We start from the raw sequence: 22133 nt of genomic DNA, 5'->3' as shown, positions 1-22133 counted from the left end.
GGCACTACAGTAAGGGTGGTAGCTCCCTTCTAGCCAAGAAGGCCTTGGGTTTTCAGCCACCTGGCAGTGGTTGCGCCCTTCCATCAGTCCCTTTCTGTTCGCAGAGGAACTAATCCCTTTAACTGCAGGTGAAGTTCTAAAGGAAGGTGTCCCTATCAATCCAGGATGTCCAGTTACCCAATCTAGCAATAACAAACAGAATGATTTTGAATATTGGTGTTACTATATAGTTGCAAGATATTGCCACAGCATTCTAAATTTGTCGGAGATGGGTACCTAGAGTGGTTAACATGATCTTCCATCCGGGCAGTTAGAAGCAATTATGTTGTCCATAAATGTTGGAATAGTTTACGGGTGGTCACTTCATCAACCAACTCTGGAAGAGAACAGGCCCCCTCTTAATCTTTTTTTTTCTGGATAGCTGCATTTTCACTTTAATTCCATGTGGGGCAGGAATGCTCATTTCACTTGTTTTTAGCAGGATCTCGCCACAGAAGAGAAGGGGATGTTTGTTTATTTATAGGGTTGAAAATTCCAGGAACTGTGTCTGCTTGACAACCTGCTCCTAGTTCTGGCAGATCCAGTATATTTTCTTGTGCAGGAGACCCATGTCACAAATCTTCTAAAAAGTACTTTAACAATGTTCATTTATTATACACATAGACTGGGTGCTTGAGTCCAACCAACATGATTGAGTACTCACCCAATGACCAGACAATAGACAGACTACGACACTATTAAATGTTGGCATTGTTGCCCTAGTGCCTGGTAAATCTGAGAAGTACGTCATGGCTTGACCCCCTCGGTCCTCCTAACTATGCGATAAGTGCCTGAGTAGGTTTAAGCATATGTGTGGTGCAGTCCCCCTGTTGACAACCATAGGAGGAGGGACACTCAAGAACAGTGTGAAAGAAATCAACTCTATTTTGCCTGCCAACACTCCCCTGGTTTTTCCATAATCTGTGCTTAATTTGAGCTTGTGGTTTCCAGTACCAGCAGTTAATTGTCCGCATCTGCTCTAGCGATAGCTCACCACAAGGTGACGCGGTTGGTATGAGCACAACAGTTTAATAAGTCAATAAATATTTAAAAAGAATAATAGCTGCCACTCATGCCATTATTATAGCTTTGGAGGACCTGGGATAGTCTGAATTGTCACACGTGTAAGAGTGTGGTGGTTAGTAGTTGTAATAGTACGGTCATTGGCAGCGCTGGCAGGGACAAGCGTGGTAAAAGCTGCAGTGTCCTCCCAAGAAGGGCCCTGGCACTTAATTTTTTTTTTTTACAAATCGAGCACTGCCCCTAATGCGCTGCAATCATTTTTGAATAGAGCAAAAGCTGCAAAGAAACTGGGCTGGTGTGTCTACTTCCCACTCGAAGGTGTATTTTGTCAGACAGGTATACGCCCACTCTTATTCAGAGAAAAGCCAATTGTAACTGGCAATGACGTAGGCAGCGTACAACTGAATGAACTAGAACACATATGTAATGAAACTCCAGTCCATCCGGTCTCATGTGTTCTCAGTAGATATGGACAGGAGTAATTTTTTGTGAAACCTTCATTGTGGAGGGTTTGTATTCGCTTTTATGAAGAACACTATGGCTCAGCAGGACTCACATGGAGTTGGGTCATTTCCAGATTTGGTAGGAGCCACTATCAACACCTCCGTCAAAGTGTTTACAACACATCTGTTAATACACCCAGTGGAGTCAAGGCAAATTTCTTCTAAAGTCTTATGAGAACCATTTGGCTTTGCTGGATTGTACATTTATAATTCCTACAAAGACCTCAACATTTTGATGCAAGTCTTAATGGACTCTGGTCATAGGTTAGCTTGGTTAAGTCGTCAGATAAATAATCCTATGGGTGAGTGGAGAGTCGCGTTTATTTGCACTTTGTGAGACAAACATTTAGAAAATGTGTACAAAAGTGTTACGGTCTCCATTTTTCAATTTATATTTATAAGACTGTCCATGCCTGCTTCAATAACAACCAGAAGTACAGCAATTTGCCAAGGCTGTTGTCTTCATCGTATTTGTGTTCCAGTTCAGTCCAGAAAGATTCTCCATTCTCTCCCAGAATAGTATTTAATTGGCTGTAGATATCAGTACCGACTGCGTGGATATGCATTAATTTTTAACACAGTAACCTCCATTGAACACTGGGTCTGGTGGCTCAGTGGACTAATGAGTCTACTACAGGGGCCTGTGTTTGACACCATGATCTAGAAGTTGCGTTATCTCCCGTGGGAGTGGCGTCTCCTACTCAGCACTCCTGAAGTATGAACTTTCAGAAAAATGTGCAAAACCGTAATATGATTGTTCGTTCTTTTAATGTCTTTGATTTCGTTATGATTTCATACTATTAAATTCATAGTATAGATTTTCTTGAAACATGTTTAACTTCTTTTACATGTTTCTGCCCAATGCATTTCGGGCAAACCCTTCATCAGGGGACTTTCATTCTGAAAGTATAAAGGAAGTTACAATCAAACATAAGTACAATCCAAACGTGTGTATATAAGCATTTGAAATTTTCTGAAAATCGGAATGATAATCATGATTATGGGATGTAAAACAATTAAAAAGGAACGGTGGTGTGATTGGGTAAGTGAAATTAGGTAAGTGAAAGGGACAAGGTATCAAAAGGAGCAAGGGTGACCTACGGTGAATACAAAACTTCACAGCAACCGAAATGTGTAAAGGTAGTGAAGAGTGTACTCGCGATTTGGTATTCGTTAGTACACTGCGAGTGACAGGTGGTTCGTACGGTGTAGAAATGTGATGAGGGCGAGTTGGTCCACGAGGTGATTCAAATGCTCGGGAGTGACGTGCTCAGAAGTGAATACGAAAAAAAGTGTTAACTATTGTAACGTGATTAAGAAATGAACCCGTGGCCGGAATGCACTACATGAACATGCATTTCTTATTTTACTCCAAGGTGCTGACTATTCAAAATACGGTGTTTCATAAACACGTTAATCCGTGCGTTCAGTATTATACCTGAAGTAAAAAACAGAGTGACCCGTTTGTTACTGGCGTACGGCGTGGCGATAGAGGACAAGCTTTACCTATAAAAATGAAAATGAAGGCTCAGAATATATATAATGGCCAAACAGTGTGCTCGAAAGCGTACTGTTGTAGAAATTAGTACGGCTTACCGTTGTGAAAATCAGTCTTCGGCAAAGTGTCCGCGATAAGATGTAAATGGATAGTCTTCCGGGTGTCGGGGTGAGAGGATTTGAAAGTCCGATCACGTGATTATAGAAAATGACGATAGACTACAGAGGTGAGGGACTAAGAAAAAAGAAAATCCGTACAAAGTATGCAGACGGATCATGAATACTGCGATAAGTGTGAGGAATAAAATAAAAGGCGTAGAGTAGTGGGTAGTAAATATAATACGGTGTGGATGCGAGTGATTCGAGAGCGAAAGAATCGTGCTCATTAAAGTGCTTGTGTGAAAATAAACATGGAGATATAGCTGTAACCAAAACTTTCGGAAGTTTCATGCTAGTTCAATGTTATAACGCACCACAACAATTTCAGTAATTCAATAGTTTTAAATGTGGTGTGGTCATGAATTCATATGGTGTTACAAGAAACAATTCAATTCCAGTCATTCATTCAATCATTTTGGCTGAAGTGTATTAAGGTGGTTAATCCAAAATGTTTCTCTTCTTAGGAGGTGTTATGCGTTGTCTCTGCCTGGGAGAATGGGAACATTTTCCAATATATAGAAACGAAGTTGACTGGGGTTGAGATTATGCTGGTTGAAATGCGTGGCTACTGTAGATTTGGTGTTTTTCAATCTTATGTTGCTTTTATGTTCAATAACTCGTGACTTAATTTTCCTTTGAGATTTCCCGACGTAGGCTTGACCACAAGGGCATTTCAACATATATATTAAATTGCTGCCGTCACACGTTCCCGACACTTGCAGTTTGATAGGAGTGCCTTTAGTTGGATGTAAAATAACATTGCCCTTGATGATGGCATTACAATTACTGCAGTTATGGCAGGGTAAAGTACCACGATATTTTATACTGGTATATCTTCCTTTGGTTGTATAAGTTCCTTAAAGTTACGTTTGCGTGCGTAGGCAAATCTTGGATTGCTGGAAAAAATTCCTTTAAAATACTCTTGGAGTGTGAGTAATGGCCAATGTTTAAGGATCCATTTCTTTATACTGTAACTTCTAGTAGAGAATTTGGAAACGAATACTGTTCTTTGTTCCTCATTCTTTTGTTGTGGTGTAAGTAACTGCTTTCTTTCGAGCCCTTGTACCCTTTCCGTGGCTTCCTGCAAGATGGCTTCGGGATATCCGCTCGGTCTGAATTTATTGATGGTAATTGTCTTGTGTTCATTGTAGTAAAATGACTTCAGCTGTCTGGCAGTATAGGTATCTAATCTTTCCCCCTCAAAGGTGAGATCCTTCCTCTACTAGCAATATTTTTTTTTTCAAATCAAAAAAGTTTGTTTCAGTTAATTAAAACCATAACAATACATTTACTAAAAACAAATGCTGTGTTTAAAAGAAGTTATTATTTTTCCAGTTTTTATCTTTCTTTCCTAAAACAATAAAACATTTTAATGTGCATAGTATACAGTTTATTAATTCTGGAGCATTAATTAGTCCTTGTAAGGTGTTCCTCCCAATGTTCTGGTATTATTCTGCGTTGTGTTCGGGAGTACGGTCTGCTTCTGAGTTGTCCGTCCTATTTACTTTTTGCGAGCAGGGCACAGGGTTACTTTTTAGTGGTTGTGCATGAGCTAAGAGGAACTTTATTAATTGACAATTCAGTGGGGTGTCAGTTGGGTCCAAGGTCGCCATGATTGCCGATCTGCATGTTCTTATGCCTCTAATCTTCATGGCTTTTTGGGGGGGAGGGGGGGGGGGGGGGGAAGTGACTCGTGCTTGGGATAAGTTTGGACAAATAGAGACAAGGTTGACGAGGTCCTCTTTGCTGCACCCACATAGTCTGCAGTCTTTAGGCTCGTCGTGGACCCAAGTTGGCTGGTCCATGGTGGATGGAAATTTACCCAGATGTAGGGCCATTAATTGTAGTGTTCTGTGGGCCGAGAACGTAATAGTTAAGTATGGTGCTGGGGTTAGTGATTTGAAATTGGATATTATCATCCGAGCATGTTTTCTCGTGCTAAAGGTGGTTTTATCTACTAGCAACGAGTGGAGCTTTGCTGATTTGTTTATAGCTTGCTTAAAGGCCGGGTAGGGCAGATTGATTTCCCAGAGTTCTCTTGTACGAGTTTCTGTTAAAGCCTTTTTTAGGTATTGGTTGTATGGGGACTTTGTGTCTCTCTAGTTCGTCCCACAGGGCCTTGTTCAGTTCAGAGGCTATTTCTTGTTACAGGCTATACCATTGCTTGATGGTTGCGTACTTCCTTCCCAGCGTTTCGTTTGTTACCCCAAATTCTAATCTGGTCTGCGCTGGTGAAGCTCCCTGATGGATTAGAAAGACTGTTTTATAGATAGCCACTTGTGCTTTGTTGAGTAGGTCCGCGTCTTTCCCATGGAGAGCTGTGCTGCCGTAGGATAGCGTAGATATTTATTGTTGCCAGTAGGGGTTTAAATGATGGCTCCTTGAGCTTTTTTGATAAGGGCCTGAAAGCAAATAAGGCGTTTGCTCTCTGAGAAACGTAGGCTTTTTGCGGCTGGTGGTTATGCCGGTTATCGAAGTAGAACCCCAGGTACTTGTAGTTAGGTACTACTTCTAGCTTTTTGCCCTCCAGTTGGAATTGTTGATTGGCAGTCCGTCTGGTGATGAGCATTTTTTTGCTTTTTTTATGTTTATCTCTAAGTTGTTGGCTATAAATTCCGACATTCTCGCAAGTGACCTTTGTAGGCCAATCTTGGTTAGGCTCATCAAAACAACGTTGTCCGCGTAGGATAAGTGGGTTAGGAGTAGGGTACCCAATTTAGGTGGATGTGATAAGATTTTGTTAAGCTCTGGCGTGAAGTCTGCCATAAAAAGATTGAAAAGATGCGGGGCCAGGACACAACCTTGTTTGAGCCCTTTGCTGGTTTTAACCTTTCTTGATAGGCTTGCTAAATCCCCCAGTTTTTACTCTCCTCCATGTATTGGAGTATAAGTGCAATATTCCTCTGACTATTTTATCTGGGATGTTCCAGCTGCGCAGTTTTCCCCATAAAATATTACCGTCCACGCTGTCTAAGGCCGCCTTTAGGTCGATGAAGCAGAGATGCAACTGTTTCCTTCGGATGTATTTGTCGGCTATCGGTGAGAGTGATAGAATATTTGTTGTTGTCCCACAGCCTTTCCTGAAGCCGGTTTGGTTAAGCGGGATTCGTTTTGTACTGTCAGACCAGGTGGTCAGGTCTTCTAAGAGTAATGAGGCATAGTACTTCGCGTTCACATCCAAAAGTGCTATCAGCCTGTAGCTCGAAAGTGATGTTCTATCTCCACTTTTGAAAATCGGAGTAATTACGGAGCCTTGCCAGCTTGACGGAATTTGATTTTCTCTCTACTTCATCGAACAGTTTTTTTAGTCTTCCGCTCCAGAAGTCTGGGTCAGATTTAAAGATTGGAGAAATGCCATTTAGACCTGGGGCCCCGCTACCACGGCTCTTCCTAAGTATTCTTCTTACATCTTCGTCGCTGAAGTCTAGATGTCCGAGTGCGTCTGCCGACTTGTAGCTCTAACTCGATAGTGCCACTTCTTCGTAGTGCAGTGTAGGCCGTTGGCCCGTTCCTGGTGCTTGCACTGCCCTCTGTTCTTCTCTCGAGTATACGTCTTCGATGTTGTACAGTGTGTGTCGTCCACTGGTTGGGGAGCTGTTTGTTGTTTGTCAAGCCCTCCTGTCATTGGTTGTTTCTCGCAATCTTTGGGAGACACTTGTTTCATCTGCCCCCATTCTAGGTGTTTCAGAGGTGCTGTGTCTATGAATCTTTGTCACTAGTGTTGCCCAATCTGCTTCTTGTACGCTTGAATGGTTGGATTTGCAGGGTAGCTTAGTCCATTCATTATTCTCCAAAACGCACTTGAGTTGGTGTTTTTTGCCGTGCAAAGTAGTTTTGCCCAAAAGTCATCCTCCCTTGTTCTTTTATATTCCCACAATGCCTTTTGTATTTTTTCTTGAGGTGATTTCATTGGTCCCAGTCTGTGCGTGACGTAGCTGTTTTTTTCAGTATCCTTGCGTTTTTCCGTATTTCTAACTTGAGTTTAACCAGTTGCGTTGAAAGTGGCTTATTGTGTTTTAATGGCTGAGCTTTTGTGTGTGTGATGGACAGAATTGTTGTTAGCTCTTCTGTGAAACTCTCCCAGTTTTGAATCTGGTTTTGAGTACTTGTTTAACTTTCTGTTTTCATTCTCTGAACTATTTCTTGAAGGTCTTTAATGTTGTCTGTTGACCATTTCAATCGCTTCAGGTTGGTTGATAGTGAGCCATCTTCAATTATCCTACTGTTTTTGTGTTTAGTAGGCTTTAAGTTGAAGTAGGTATGCTGGAGTGAATGGTCGCTTTTTGTCGTGAATTCAATTGAGAACTGTTGTAGGAGGGGCAGTAGTGGAAGTGATACTGCTGTGTAGTCAAGCCTAGATAATGTGGTCCCTCCAAGATGAGTATTTTGGAGGACAGTCTTCTGGCGTTCCACCATTTAGGATCCGCAGGCCCAGGTATTCCAAAGTTGTTACCAATTGTTGCCCTACTGGGTCGAGGCACTCTGGTTTGAGCTGGTATTGTGGTTTCACGTTCCAGAATTCATTGTCAGCTGCTAGCTTGTCATCCTCTTCTGGAGTGTAGATTAAGTTTTATTTAAAATCACCTGTTAAGACGATTTCCCAGAAAGGGTCGTTTCGTATGGCGTTGATCGTGGTTATTAGCTGGTTTATCTGGGATTGCTTTTCTTTCGCAGGTGGGTGTACATAGATGTTTACTAGTAGTACGGGGGGCCCCTCTGCCGGGAAAAGACAGTTTTATTAGTTGGATGTTTCGCCCGTTTGGGGCCATTTGCTCAGATCTGATGTTGATATCTGTCCCTACATAGACTGATAGCCGTCCTTTTGGGCGACCATACTTGCTGCTTTTTTCTGCTGTGGTGCTGAAGTGCGTATACCCGACAAGCAGCTGCTCCTCTAGTGCCCATTTCTCTTGTAAGGCGATTATGTCGCATGATGCCTAGTTTTGAAGGGGCCAGCCGTCTTCTAGCCATTTCCTGGCGCCAGCTATGTTCCAGGATATTAAATGGAGTGCCTTGACAGTTGTTCATTGGCGGTTTGTGGCAGGGTCAATTGTCTTTGTCCTTGTTCAGTGTTCCAGCTAACCAGCTACAGCAATCTACGGTGCCTTGAGTATTTTCTCGTTATCCGCGCTGTGTCTTGTCGGTGGTGGGCTGTGCCCTCTTGCATTCCAAAGTACTGAGTGTACCGGTTCCTTTTTCTCTGGCGAGCGTCCCGCTTTTCCCTTCACCACTGGTGGTTCCCTGGGTAGCATGGTTTCACAGGTCTTGAGTCTTATGCTCCATGCGTCGAATTGTTGCTTGAAGGTCATTATTAAATGAATGATCCTCTGTTAGCCATGTCGTGAGGGCTTTTTCCGTCTTGTGTTCTAGCAGTACTCATGGCTGCTATCAACAATTAGATACTAAGACAACCAACCGAACAATACTCCAAAAACATTTGTGGCTGCGCTTTGGTCTACACTCACTAGTGGGGTTTACCCGTTATTGTACGTGGATCATAAATGCAAGTCCTGATCCTCACCGCTGACTGCCAATGTTAGAAAGGGGGGTCTCTAGTTGGCAATGGCGGGCCCCAATGTCCAAATAGGGACCCTTCTTCCTAAGTTAGGGCAAGTGGGCTATCCTCCTTTGACAACCCCTGCTCAACCCTGTGGTAATGTAGCACGAGCAATTAGGCCTAGCTCAGAGGCAGTGTGTGAAGCATTTCTGACCACGTACAACACGGCAATAACGACACCACAAAAGGACACGACTCAGGTAGGTATAGAAAAATAATCTCTTTATCTAACAGTTTAACTCGAAATTCTCAAAGCGTTTCAACAACTACAATTCACGTCAACCCTTAGGGACTCCAAAAGGCAATACGTATTCACCAGAACGTGACACTGACTGAGGCCGGGGCCTACGCGACTCGTTGCGCACCAGATAACAGTCGGTGAAAGGGGACAGCACGCAGCTTCTCGAAGAAGCGGAGACAATGACAGGCAGATTCCCAGCGACCACAAGTCCGGGCTGCAGAGGTCCGTAGCGTGCACCCACAATGATTCGGGCACTCGGGGACAGGCGGGCTCCCAGAGGCAGCAGCACGCGGCTGCGGCGGCCCGTGCTGGTGGTGGCAAGGACTCTCGTCGTGCAGCTCCGTGGTGGGCTCACAGTGGCAGCAGCTCTTAGCTGTGGCGGCCCACAGGACAAATCCCAAAGATGCACAGTTGACAAAGGTGCGGGCACTCAGCGGCCACAGCTCTTAGCTGAGGCGGCCCACAGGACGAATCACGATGATGCAAAAGTTGACAAGGGTGCGGGCACTCAGCGGCAGCAGCTCTTAGCTGAGGCGGCCCACAGGACGAATCACGATGATGCAAAGTGGCAAAGGGTGCAGGCACTCAGCGGCAGCAGCTCTCTTTACCTGCGGTGGCCCACAGGATGAAGCACGATGATGCAAAGTGGCAAAGGGTGCGGGAACTGGGCAGCAGCAGCTCTTAGCTGCAGCAGCCCACACGGACCCAGCGAAAGGTTCAAGGGTTCGGATTCAGGCAGGCTCTCAGCGTCAGCGGCTCTTAGCTGCAGCAACCCGCACAGGTTCAGCAAACGTTTCAAAGGTGCCCAGTCCGCGGTCCTCACAGTAGAACTAGAGGCTCCGGATTACTCGACTGAGGCCTCACCTGCAAGCAGAATTCCTCGCACAGGAATTCCGACGGCTGACGGGGTGAAGTCTAATGTCCCTGAGCCTTTTGCAGGAGGCGCTCTCGATTCAGGCCCTTGGGCAGTTTCTTCGGCAAGCTTGGTGAAAGTTTCAAAGTCCTTTCCTCTGTTCACTTGGACAGAGTTTCATCTTGACATCCAGAAGGAATACACCCGGACAAAGTTCCAGCGCAGCATTTTATACCTAAAACGTCTTTGTTCTCTAAGGTCGCAAATCACGAACTCCAGTCAGAACCAGTTCGGTGGTGTCTGAGAGCACTTGGTTTACGAAAATGTAGTGTCCCAACTATAACTTCTCCCTAACCTTTGTTTCGGTCATTGATATGCACTCATATATACACAATCTTTCGATGATGAATATATCTCTGCTGTGTATTAGCTCTGCTTTTGGGTCCTAGGTGCTCCTCCAGAGAGTGCAAAGCCCACCCGCAAATATCTACAAAGCAGTTCCAGAATCTGAAACATGCACAAGCCTTTGTAATTTATTCTTCCATAAAGTGCATGACAGTAAGGAAAACAACCCAACGCGTTTCGGACTCCTTTGGGCTTGTTCACAGGATACTGGTTCAGTCCTTTTACTATACACCATTCGACCCCTACGACCATTTCCTCTTGTGGCACTGTGGGAGTTGTAGTCTGTCTCTTCCCTGCAGTGTGCAACTCACCATTTGGATTCTACCCCGGACCACATTTTCTCACAGAACTATGCAGAAATGTTTAATTCTTCAGTAAACATTGGTCAGACCAAACTTTCACAATGCTGATATTATTGCATCTTCCCAACGCTAAACAGGAGATGGAAATGGTAAAATCTAGAGAACTCAGGCACACTGACAACAGGCATCGGCAAAGTCAGTATATTTGGTCTTAATGTGTTAGAGCATTCAAACGCAGGCATGCACAAGCTATATGTGCCTCTTATGGCTTTTTACAGTCATTTCCCAATCTTTCAGTACTGGTTTAAAGCAGAACCGCTCAACTGCAGTATAATGAATAGAGTCGAAGGTCACATTTAGCTATATTTGAGGTCTCCAGTAGTCAGGGTGCACAATTACAAGGAGGTTAGGGCTGCGCCCATCTAGACTTTTAGTTGCCCTGTGGTGATGGTTTCAACAATACCCCGCTGAGTAATGTCACCTGCAAGACATTTTAATACTGTTGAATTTCAGTCCTTTATCTTAAGTTCTCCTTTATCTTTCCTCCTTCCAGCATCTCTCGCTTCACCTTGAAGGAGTTCAATTTTTCTCGGTGGTAACTCATGTCATCCATGGTGCAACCTTATTGTCCCTGCCACAGTCTTAGATCTTCCAGAGCCAATTTGGCCATGGTACCTGTTGTGAAAAAAAGCCCAAATGGGTGATTGCTCCTTCGGCATCCAAGCAGCCAAGATGTGGAACTCTACGCTCCCATTGGCTATTTCAGATGCAGTAAGATCTTTGGGGGAGTACCCCTGTCCAGTATGGCTTTTTACTGATGTGAGCTTAAGTTTGGCGGTAGGTAGGTCAATCTTGGGCGTGGACACCTCTGGGTGCAACCATGCGCTTTAGACAATAAACTATTATTATTCATGTAGTATAGTAATTATCACTTCCAAGGTAATGTTTTCGAACACTAAAGGGACATACAGCGAACAATTGTTCCTTTGGCGAGTTCCAAGGCCTTCTTTCCAGTTCCACATATCCTGACTCCTGCTATTTTAAGGTAATGCTTTTTTCAATAATTTTTTGTGGTAAGTCACTAAGGAGAGGGGACTCATCTACTATTCAGGAGCACGAGCCACTGGACCTAAATCCAGCTCCTTGTCCCCCCCTCCCCCTTTTTCAGTTATAATTTGTTGTGGGCATAAATAAGACCTACTTCAACTCACTAGCTGCATGCTGTGTAAAGGGTTTCTGAAACCATGCATACACCTTATGTAGATTCCTGTCCAATTTCCAGATTTCACCATTTAGCAAGAATGTCTAGACTTTTACACCTATTGTCCACAAATGTGTACTTCTGATTTCCCTACTGAATGTTGCTGAAAGTTCGCATCAATTTCAAAATTTACTCACCTGGCCTTCAAAAACGAAGGCCTCTAATATAATCCAGATTTCGGGATATGACCAGAAATAGCTGGTCAGGAATCTGTTTCTTCCTGTACCTAAAACTAACTATGCATAACACAAATCACATGTGTAACATAAAACCTCGGTCTGCGGCCTAGTGTTGCTGTCCATCACACTGTTTTTGTAAACAGTTCTGTGCGAGCTTTGGGGTTGCCTCAGCAGTGGGATAACTTTGCCTTCTGTGGATAAAAGATCTGATACTGAGACATGCATAGACCTCATTATGCACCTCAGAGTAAAATGCTTGACACAACAGAGGTGCATTGGGAACCTTATGTTTCATTTGTGAAGTAGCAACTGTCCAAATCTAAACAGAAATGAATACGTTAAAAAGTAAATCAGTTAAAATTGTGCTCGTTTTCGCATTGCACACAGATGAGCAAAATTCTGTGTCAGATGCAGTGCACTTACAAAATGTACAACATATATTAGTGATCAGACAACCAATTTAGGTTCCCCAGGATGCAGTGCAAGACTACCAGAAGAGCAACCCACCGCTAAAACTCACCCACTGAAATTTTAGTAGGACAGGGAAGTGAGCTTGGCGATAGTCATTGGCAAAGCCAATTTGTTTTGTCCTTGTGACATACTGGCTTTTTCAATGGTTTTAGCAATGCAGTACAGCATCTGTGATACTGTGTAGCAAGGCTAAAGAAAAATAAATAACATAGGGCGTGAAAACCCACATAATATTGTAAGGGTGCATCTACAAAACGACGCAGGCGCTTTTTAGAAAACATGCATCTACTGATCTGAGCTGGATCGGCGTTTAAGAAGAAACAAAAAGCAGGTTTTAAAAGCGGGAGGGGGGCCAGAAGCAATGTGGGGTATGGAAGAAAAGCAAACAGGCGAGAGAAACGTGCAGAGTGGGAAAACAAATGGATAAGAGAGAGATTAAGATAGAAACAAATAGGCGAAAAAGTAACTCAGGAGGGAAGCACACTATAGGAAGTGTATCACACACGGGGGTCAGAAGAGAAGCACACAGAGCAGTGCAGACATGGGAAAGGGAAGCACAATAGAGACTGCTGGAAAACGTGCACTCTCGTGGAGTGCTGTAGCCAAGAGAAAAAGTAGGTACCTAAAGGCGTGCAGAGGAAGCCCAAAAGCCAGCCAATCAAGGATGTTAAAGAAGCTAAGCTCCAAGAGAGACAAACACAAGATGGACAAGGCAAGCCATCAAACAAGAGGAAACAAAAACATGAGCACTGACAATCCGTTTAACAAGCCATAGATCCTGGTCATATGTGCAGCTTATTCTTTATTCAGGTTCTTCATCCACAAAAAAACAAAAGCGCAGCCAACTCGTTTCACCTTACAAAGGCTTCTTCAGGGCTGCAACCACATAAAAGACAAACCTATAACAGATCGCAAAAACAAAATGTAACACTACTTTTTAAGAATATTTTTTTATGACGTTTTCAAATTTTCTTGTGTTAATGTTTAACGATCTGATATAGATATATATGTTTTGTCTTTAAGTCAACGATACTGTCATTTTAAATGTATTTTTGTTTAAACTAGGATTGTATGTTTTGATGTTGCACTAACTAGGTTTTTCGGCAACAAATGGTCATGGTTCTGATATGCTGGTAATGTGCCAAAAGGATTGTTTTTAAGATGGAGTTCAGCTACATGATTGTCTTATGTCTAGTTTTTCATTTTTGTTATCTGTTATGGGTCTTTTATATGGTAGCAGCCCTGAGGAAGCCTTTGTAAGGTGAAACCGGTTGGCTGCACTTTCGTTTCTTGGATGAAGCTGAATAAAGAATAAGCTGCACATATGAAAAGAACTTACGAGTTGCGTCTTATAATTGTCAATGCGCGGGTTTGTTCATTGCCTCCCTTTTTAGTGTAAAAAAAATCTTTGTGTGGTCAATGAGCAGCTGGTCATTAGAGGGCACAATGTGGTTGTACTGATAGTGATTACTCTAGGCTTTGGGTTCCCTGGCTGCCAGTATTTGTTCACCATCAAGTAAGAAGCAGGCAAAAGAGAATGACAGAAAAGCCAACCAATGGGTAGAGTGCAAGCTCCTGCAAGTTCTTGGTAAGCCCACAGGGTTTTTCACAACCAGACAGATTGCATTGTCTAGCTGGCTTGACCTAAAAGAAATAGGAAACTGGATAATAACACTTATTCTCACCCTCTCTATGAGTGATCCAACTCCTGTATTTACTCAAAGTGTGGCATATGGCGCTATAATCCAATGGCAATAAGAAAGGGCTTTACTTTTCTGAATGATCTATCATCTCAATGCCCTCCCAGTAACCCATCACATCATCTTTAGTTGGGGACACTGCAAGCTGGTTAATATCGCTTTTGCTCCAATCCTTTCTCCTCAATTCACTCTGATTAATTAGGTTCTTCCCTGGCTGATTCTGCCCATACGGATAAATGTAACCAGTGCCCTATATATCCTTACTTCCACACCTTTATATCAGTGGATCAGTCCTACTACGCCTGCTCCAAATATGAATTTCGGGAAGGTCAATCACAACAGTGCATACTTTTCCTGAATTTATTTACCAAAAAACACAAACACTAATATTCCTTTTAAGATGACTTTATTAAAAAACAGAACTGAGGCACTACGTTGGTGTTGTTAAGAAACCGCTGTATTTTACTATGTTACTAAATAACCTGCAGACCATTCACAGCAACAGTTCACAAAAAGTTCAAACAACTTTATAGGGCAGTTAAATCTGCCTCACATCCCCCAACCGAAACGAAAGCTAATGAACAAGAATATGTACATGCTAAAAGACAACCAGCAAACTTAACAGTAACTTAAAAGGAAATTCATATCTTGCCACGTGATTTATGGTTCAGAGTCAAGAGCTGCCTTATATATGAATATTTAAAAGAAATAGTTAAATCTATTAAAAAAACGGAACATGCAATTGGGTTTAGTGTTTTGTGCAAATAAAACCACTAAATAAATATAAATTAAAAACTTTAAACTCCCCCTAAGGAATGTGGAGGCAACTCTAAGGCACTTTCGCAAACCTAATCTTTGCGGCTCTACGACATGGACAAAGCTGAAAGAACAGACTGTGCTGGTAAAGAGATCAGACTTAAAAAATTGGTTTTCATACAAACTTATGTCTATACAACTCTGCAGTACATAAAGTCTGGATAGAAGGTGAATACTCCATAGCCTGCAAGCATCAAAGTCTCCTGTCCAGACCACGCCTTTGGGGCGTAACCATCAGAAGTACCAAGACATCCTTGAATTTAAGACAGATCGCAGGGCTCAAACAATTTTAAGTCAGAATCAGCCAATGTTTCCAAGGGAAGGAATGCTTTGTGAGTTTTGCAATGGAAAGGTATCACATGAAGGCTCAAGCCCAGGATATTTTATGTGGCAGAAAGTAAAATTATTCAAAGTTTTTTCACCTGCTAAATACCATTTTACATCTGAAGTGCTTGACCATATGCGAGTATTGAATTTCTGCGGCACACTTCCTTCTGGAGCTTACATATACAAGAATCCTTACATATGACTTGCAGGGAATGTTTCCAGATCTGGAATACGAAGCACTAAGCTGTGATCCTCAGCGTGTACATCATTACAAACATTGGTGTAGCGGCAGGCTGTTAACACAATGGAAAGTTAAACTGGAACTTATTTGGCTTCTAAAAAACCCCACCCAACTACATTTCGAGGTGAAGGTCTCTTAAAAAAAATATACAAAGCTGGATGATTAAATTGTAGATTCAATGCAGTCTTAAGAAAACTGCATGTAACAATTTCAGATGGAGACTTCTAAAGAGGATCTGCCTTCTCTAAAATTGTAGGTCTGCTTCCTCCAGAACTCTACACACTTATGTTAATTTCTAATTCGGCCACTTTTCGTTGTACCATAGCAAAATGGTGTACAAGGACCATTATGTGTAGATTTGGGACGTGCTCCCAAGCTCCTTTTGGTTGATTGAAGAGTCTTACTCTGGGCGCCTGTGAAGCCATACATTTTACAGGTTTCTAAAATGCCTTTATGTTGGCACAGGCTTTGCAAGCAGAAATAGGTTAACTCAATCTACTCTAGATGTAGAAGCAAAGTTTGAGACCCCAGATTAAGGGAATGTTCACATGGATCAAGAACAACCATTTTGACAAGCACTCTAAGGAATTGTGTTCATCAAAGTAGCTATTTTAGGCACAAAAAGGGCCTTAAGAACAGTTGCCCAAAGACATTTGCTACAGTCTTGGTGGGCATTTTCAACAGTCTCTGGAAACCAATTAGGATGGGTCAGTGGACCAACATCAATCAGTCTGTTGCTGGGGCGCTTCTGCACATTCTCAAGTGTCTGTCGCCTGAATCGATGAAATGCTGGACAATCCACGACAACGCTCATTTTAGATCAGGTTTGCTAACTCCAATAATAAATTACACCCAAAAATACTTTAAAATTCAAATTAATGTAGAAAAGAGTAGTTTTTCACTTTGTGATTTATTTGGGGGAAAATTTCAAGTGCTTGAGAGACAATATACAAAAATCTGATCTAATCTATGTTCTACGATGAATGTGATCTCCAGCATTTTTTACTTTGTAGGGGTTTATTTTTATTTTGGAAACCGCTGTCATTCTTTCTCAAGACATCGCAAACCTCCAGCTCAGAGCACTAGTGCTTTTTGATTTAATGAAAAATTCTTGTGCATGGATCGTGGCTTCGGCTGACTGGCAAATGTCTGTACAAGAGCAGCTGCACATAAAGCAACTGTCTACATCTGGGCAACTCTCACCCCAGTTAAGGAAAATATTAAAATATTTCTAATTGCTGCTTATTAAAAATTAAAACGTGAGGGATAAGTGGAGGCAGCACCATGGCACATTTTGAGACCGGTTTTCCTAAAAAGGGGCATATACAATGGAGATATAGATATACAAGGAAACCTTGTATTCTTTGAAGAAATACAAAGACTTGCACTCCAGGATTGCGTTCTTCAGTTCAGATGTTTTAATTCAAACGGCAATGCGTTTCGACCTTGGCGGTCTTTTTCAAAAGCCAATGTGCATGTGAACACACTCACCATAAAAAATTTGAAAACATAAAAGACAGATAATCTGTTTTGGCCGATTACATGGATATCAAGGACAGACCACATTAGTTCTGTAGATTCCGTACAATCCATCCGACTTGTCTCCATGATTTACCATTATGAATAATTGTTAAATCAAGTAGACAAGTCGGATGGATTGTAAAGAATCTACAGAAGTAATGTAGCCTGTCGTCGATATCCATGTGAGCAGCCAAAACAGATTGTCTGTCTTTTACGTTTTCACGCTTTATATGTTGACTGTGTTCACATGCAAATTGGCTTTTGAAAAAGACCGCCAAGGTCGAAACACATTGCTGTTTGAATTAAAACATCTGAACTGAAGAACGCGATCCTGGAGTGAGAGTTGTTTGTATTTCTACAAAGAATGCAAGGTTTCTTTTCATATTGCAAACTGGTCCCAGCACCAGTGTCTCGCACCGGCCCCGCCCAGGTGGATGTAACGAGCAGTGTCAGGAGGTTACAATATATATATCTAGACATACACACATTTTAAATCAACTCCGCCACACACAAAAAACACCTGCCAAAACATTAAAAGTAAAACTTGGCTTATAAACCTACTGGTAAAAAGACAACAAGGGTTATGAATGTCAGCAGGACTGCTAATTTTAGCAAGACTCGATTATGGATTTTTCCTGGCGATTTACTTTTGAGGCTCTGCTTAATGGCTCAAGGCATCCTACACATTCTTTCTCACCTTGTAAACACAGGATGCTTTTAGCTAAAAAGAATAGCCTCGGCAGCAGTGGTATTGCCAACATCAGCCACCAGGGGGCAGTTGAACGCTGCACTGGTGAGTCTGCTTTCCAGAATAAAGCAGGATCTGAAACGAAAATTTCCCTTGGACGAGTGTCCTTTTTGGTATTGCTACATTCAAACTCCACCGCAAATACTAATCAAATACACAAACAACTTTAAAAACACACATATATGAAGGACATAAGATGTACAGCTGCACGTGTGTCAAGAGCACTCCAAGCCCAGGCAAAGATGGAGTGCTCCGCAGAAAGGTCCTGCGAAGGATCCGTAGGGGGAAATGGAAGCATGATGTTCCTAGCCAATGCAGGCGTTTTGCCTCAAAATGACAACCTTGATTGGACAGTGTGTTTCGGCCATCTTAGAAGAGGCTACAACGGATGGCAACGAGTTGCACTCTTCTAGGAGGTGACACTTATTTTGTGCAAACGGTACTGATCAGGTTTTTGCCATAATGAAGTGGTCAGGACTCACTCAGATGGACTGTTCGCAAAGTACATTTAAAAAAAAAAAATCTCCTTTTAGACCAACTTCGGTTCACATTCTTCTGCCGGAACAGAAGGAAGAGGTTCCCAAACAGCACAAGAACTCCAGGGCCCGGGCAAAAACACATACAAACAGCTGGCCCCGCAAAATAAAAAGATAAAAAAGACCCCCAAAATAGTACTGCACAAACCTCACTTTCATCCCCGTGGTTTTAAAAAAAAGTCCTCTGCGTAGCTCAAAGTTAAAGAAACTTTGTTCTAGAATGTGAACTGTAAAAAACATAAAAGCTCCTTTTTGGGAGAAATGTTTCCTATTAAAATTGCTAAAAGTGTCTTGTAGTGCAGCTCTAAAGAGTGTCAGTTTCGGCAGGTCTGGAAAACAACGGAAAGAAGGGCAGGAGCTATAAAATGTCTTCTCGGAGAGACATCTCAGTCAGAATATCAATCAGATTGTCCAGGCCTAACAGGTATCCATCCTCGCGGTTTCCCTCCTCCCAGGGGACCCTGTGGTCCAGGACCTGGCCCCCTGGGAGCGCTGTGGTCTTCCCGAAGTCGATCATCCAGACTTTAGCCTTCTCGTTCCTGTCATGTACAAACAGAAGGGAGCTCCCGATGACCTAAAATGAAAGAAAAACCACAGTTAGCTTTACGACTCATGATAGCGTTCTAGTCGCTGAAAAAGCGATTCAACGCCTCGTCAGGGGTAGTAGGCGCTATATAAATGCAATTACAATACAATAAACTAGAGGTGGGCGAGCCAACACATTAACCGGTTGAGCCGAACCAGAGCCAAATGTCTAGTTGGGCTAAGACCCCGGCATGAGCTGAGCACTGACAAGAGTTGGCATCTAAATGATGCAATAAGCATCATGTGAAAATAGGGTAGTTTACTTAAAAAAAAAAAAAAGGTATTTCTTTAACTTGCAGAAGCATTTCACCTTAATACTTCAGATTATTTTTGTACAAAGCAGACCCTAAGTTCATGTACTAGAAAGCACTTGTGTGAGAGAACGAAGAAAAAAAGGCTTTGTAAAATAAAATATCTGCCCATGGCCACACAATTCGGTCAGGTGTTTCTGGTTTCACATTATGCAATTCACCAACTAGCCATGCTGGATCTGCAAAAATTACTCCGGGGACCCATAAAGTGGGTGGGATCAAGGTGTGGCAGAGAAAAGGGTGATAGTGACATGGGGCAGAGCTTGAGAAGCAGAGTCAGACAGTAATCCTACACATTTTTTTTTTAAACTGCAGCAAAGAAAATGGTAACAAGGACAAATGACAGCAAATATTTTCTAGCTTACTTAATTGGTCATAAAGAGGCAGCATTTTAAAATATCCTATAGGATTAAGACACCTGACGTATAGATCTTTGTGTGCACAGCAGTTTTGAGGAGCTTATAAAAGTTGTAAGATAACTCTGGTGGTTAACGCAGTTCTAGGAGAGTACTACGTTTTGTCAGTTACAGTTTTGACTGCTAAAATAGCGTAGAGGATGAATGTGCCTGCTGCAAAGCATACTGCGCAACATGCAGATCGCAGGTTTGTATTTTAGATAGACAGGTAAGAGGGCTACTGCTTTTGACACAGATCAATTTGTTACTTCCAGTTCATATTCGAATATAACAGTGATCTATTTAATGGCATCATTGAGCTGCATACAAACTCTAAGTCAGGGGTTTAGATCCTTATGTTTTTTCCTCAATCTGTTATTCTAAGATTGCAAAGAACGACTCCTTTGGGAATCAAAGTCTTGCAAGTACAAACATCGGCAATCACTGCGTTCATTTTGTATCGCGACTGTTTCTCCTGGCTGTTCACTCTTAGCACATGTACACAAGTAGGGGCGAGGTGATTCCTATACTTTATAATCCTAATTGTCTCAAGTAACATTCCTGTATATTGAGTCACACACTTGTAGGATTTATTGTCTGTGATGTAAAGCACTTTGACATCCCACACTGGGGTGAGTAGCGCTATAAAAACTAAATGAGAAATACATTTGTAGGCATAATTTCAGTTATTAATGCAATTACATCATCAAATATCTTGTTTCGACCAAAGCCATGAAAGATCCGATAAAATTCAACAATACAAATACAATAAATAACATTAAAACAACTTGATACAATGAGACATCTACATTTTTGCATCAACATAAAAGGACAATGTATAAAATAGAACTGCCTGGTTAATATAAAAGTATACATCATCCATAGATATGTAACCATGATGTGCTAACAAAAGTCAACAGATACCACCACATCTAGCTCAAATTAGCCTTATGACGTCTTGTAGACCACAGTTCCCAGGAACTTTGCTACCCCATAGACAAAGGGCAATTATCTGCTTCGAATATCCTCATGGCGTCAAGGTGACAAGTGGTACCCAGTTGTCTACAAATGGGTGCCAGCTATGCTGAACGGGGCTGGACACAGGCAGGACATATAAACAAGACGTGGTACGAACTAAGCTTGTAGTGCAATTACTCAAACCGATGAATCTTGCATTCTTACAATGTATGAAATAACACAGGTGGGTTGAACAAAGTCAAAAACCTGCCTTCACGTTAAACTTTCTCTAAAGTGATTGTGAAGCAATAAGCAATATGCCTTTGTTTCCTTCAATTGGATTGGCACCTAGGTTTTCAGTTCGACTGCTCCAAGCCGGGATAAGAAAGGCTGTTGGCTCACCAAGTTAGACATTTGTGCCCAGTGTGAAGTGAAAATAAGTAAACCCGAACCACCTGCAGGTTGCTGCACCGAACGGAATACAGGCAACATGTGGGTACTGCTGAACTGTGACCCAATGGTGGAAAATGAAACCAGGACAATGTTAGCATATTTTCCAGAGTTGGCCAGATCCGTTCCAGAAATATCTGCCGGTGCCAGGATCCAGTGAGTTTCCCCCTACTTACCAGCAGTGCCCACTAGATGACTAACTCTGTCTCCTTTTAAACACCAAAGGTTTACGCTTTGTTTTTAATTCTTGGTGCAAGATGATCGAGCATGGGTAGCAGGCAGAAGCCACATTAAAGCTCGGCTCGTGTTGGGCTCAAGGGTCCAAGAGGACCTCGAGCTGCGCCAGAACAAGGCATCTGGCTCAAGCCTTAAGCGGCTCGACCACACGGGGCACCTAGAAATGGAGGCTCAGCTTCCACATCCGGTCACACTGCATCTCAAAAAGTACTCCTCATTTGTACAACAAACACAAGAAAATGACAAAACATCTAGGGGAGCATTTCTCATTAAATCCTTGAATAAATGTTTACCAAATATGGAGTCTGTGGGGATCTCTTCCCCTCTGGTATCAGAGAAGATGGTGAGTGCACAGGGGCTGAGCTTCAGGAGCGGCGTGTTTCCAGGGGATTAGAGTGTACCTGTGGGCCCTTTCCAAGGCAGCCACAGCCCCTTCCCCTAAAGAAGCTGGGAGCTACAATGTATCCTGTTAGCCAGAAAGGAAGGATGAGGTCACTGATTGTGCCCGATGAGTATCAGAGCCTGGAGAGGTTTGTTTGGATGTCTGCTGGATGGGAGGGTTGGAGTGAGGGAAGCGTGTGCTGGAACGTTTGACTTCGTTGACGGCTTCCTTCCGAAAGAGGGAGCGCCTTATCCTTCAGCCGCAATACTGCACGACTGCAGATGCCTGCCAGGTGGCTGCTTGTGAGTGTGTGCAGGATGTGAGCAGTGCATGAAACTGGTGTGTATTTCATTGCAATTACTCAGGTAATTGTCCTTATGGACACTCAGAGCTCTAGCCCAAGATCGCCGTGCAGTGGACCTGGTAGATACTGTAAG

General features: G+C 42.6%; 1 protein-coding gene across 1 annotated transcript in view; it reads right to left on the bottom strand.

The window, feature by feature from the left end:
- Positions 1–14579: 14579 nt before the first annotated feature.
- LOC146821949 (inositol-trisphosphate 3-kinase B-like) overlaps positions 14580–22133 on the bottom strand; it is a 339942-nt gene continuing 332388 nt past the window's right edge. The window contains exon 8 of the mRNA XM_085613036.1: positions 14580–18953. Within this exon, the coding sequence (XP_085469162.1) occupies positions 18738–18953 (216 nt within the window). The 3' untranslated portion in view covers positions 14580–18737. The remainder of the gene's footprint in view (positions 18954–22133) is intronic.

This window comes from Triturus cristatus, chromosome 6 (genome assembly GCF_964204655.1).
Source record: "Triturus cristatus chromosome 6, aTriCri1.1, whole genome shotgun sequence".
Taxonomy (NCBI): domain Eukaryota; kingdom Metazoa; phylum Chordata; class Amphibia; order Caudata; family Salamandridae; genus Triturus; species Triturus cristatus.
The sequence above is the reverse complement of the archived record's forward strand: the minus strand, read 5'-3'. Positions and strand labels throughout refer to the sequence as shown.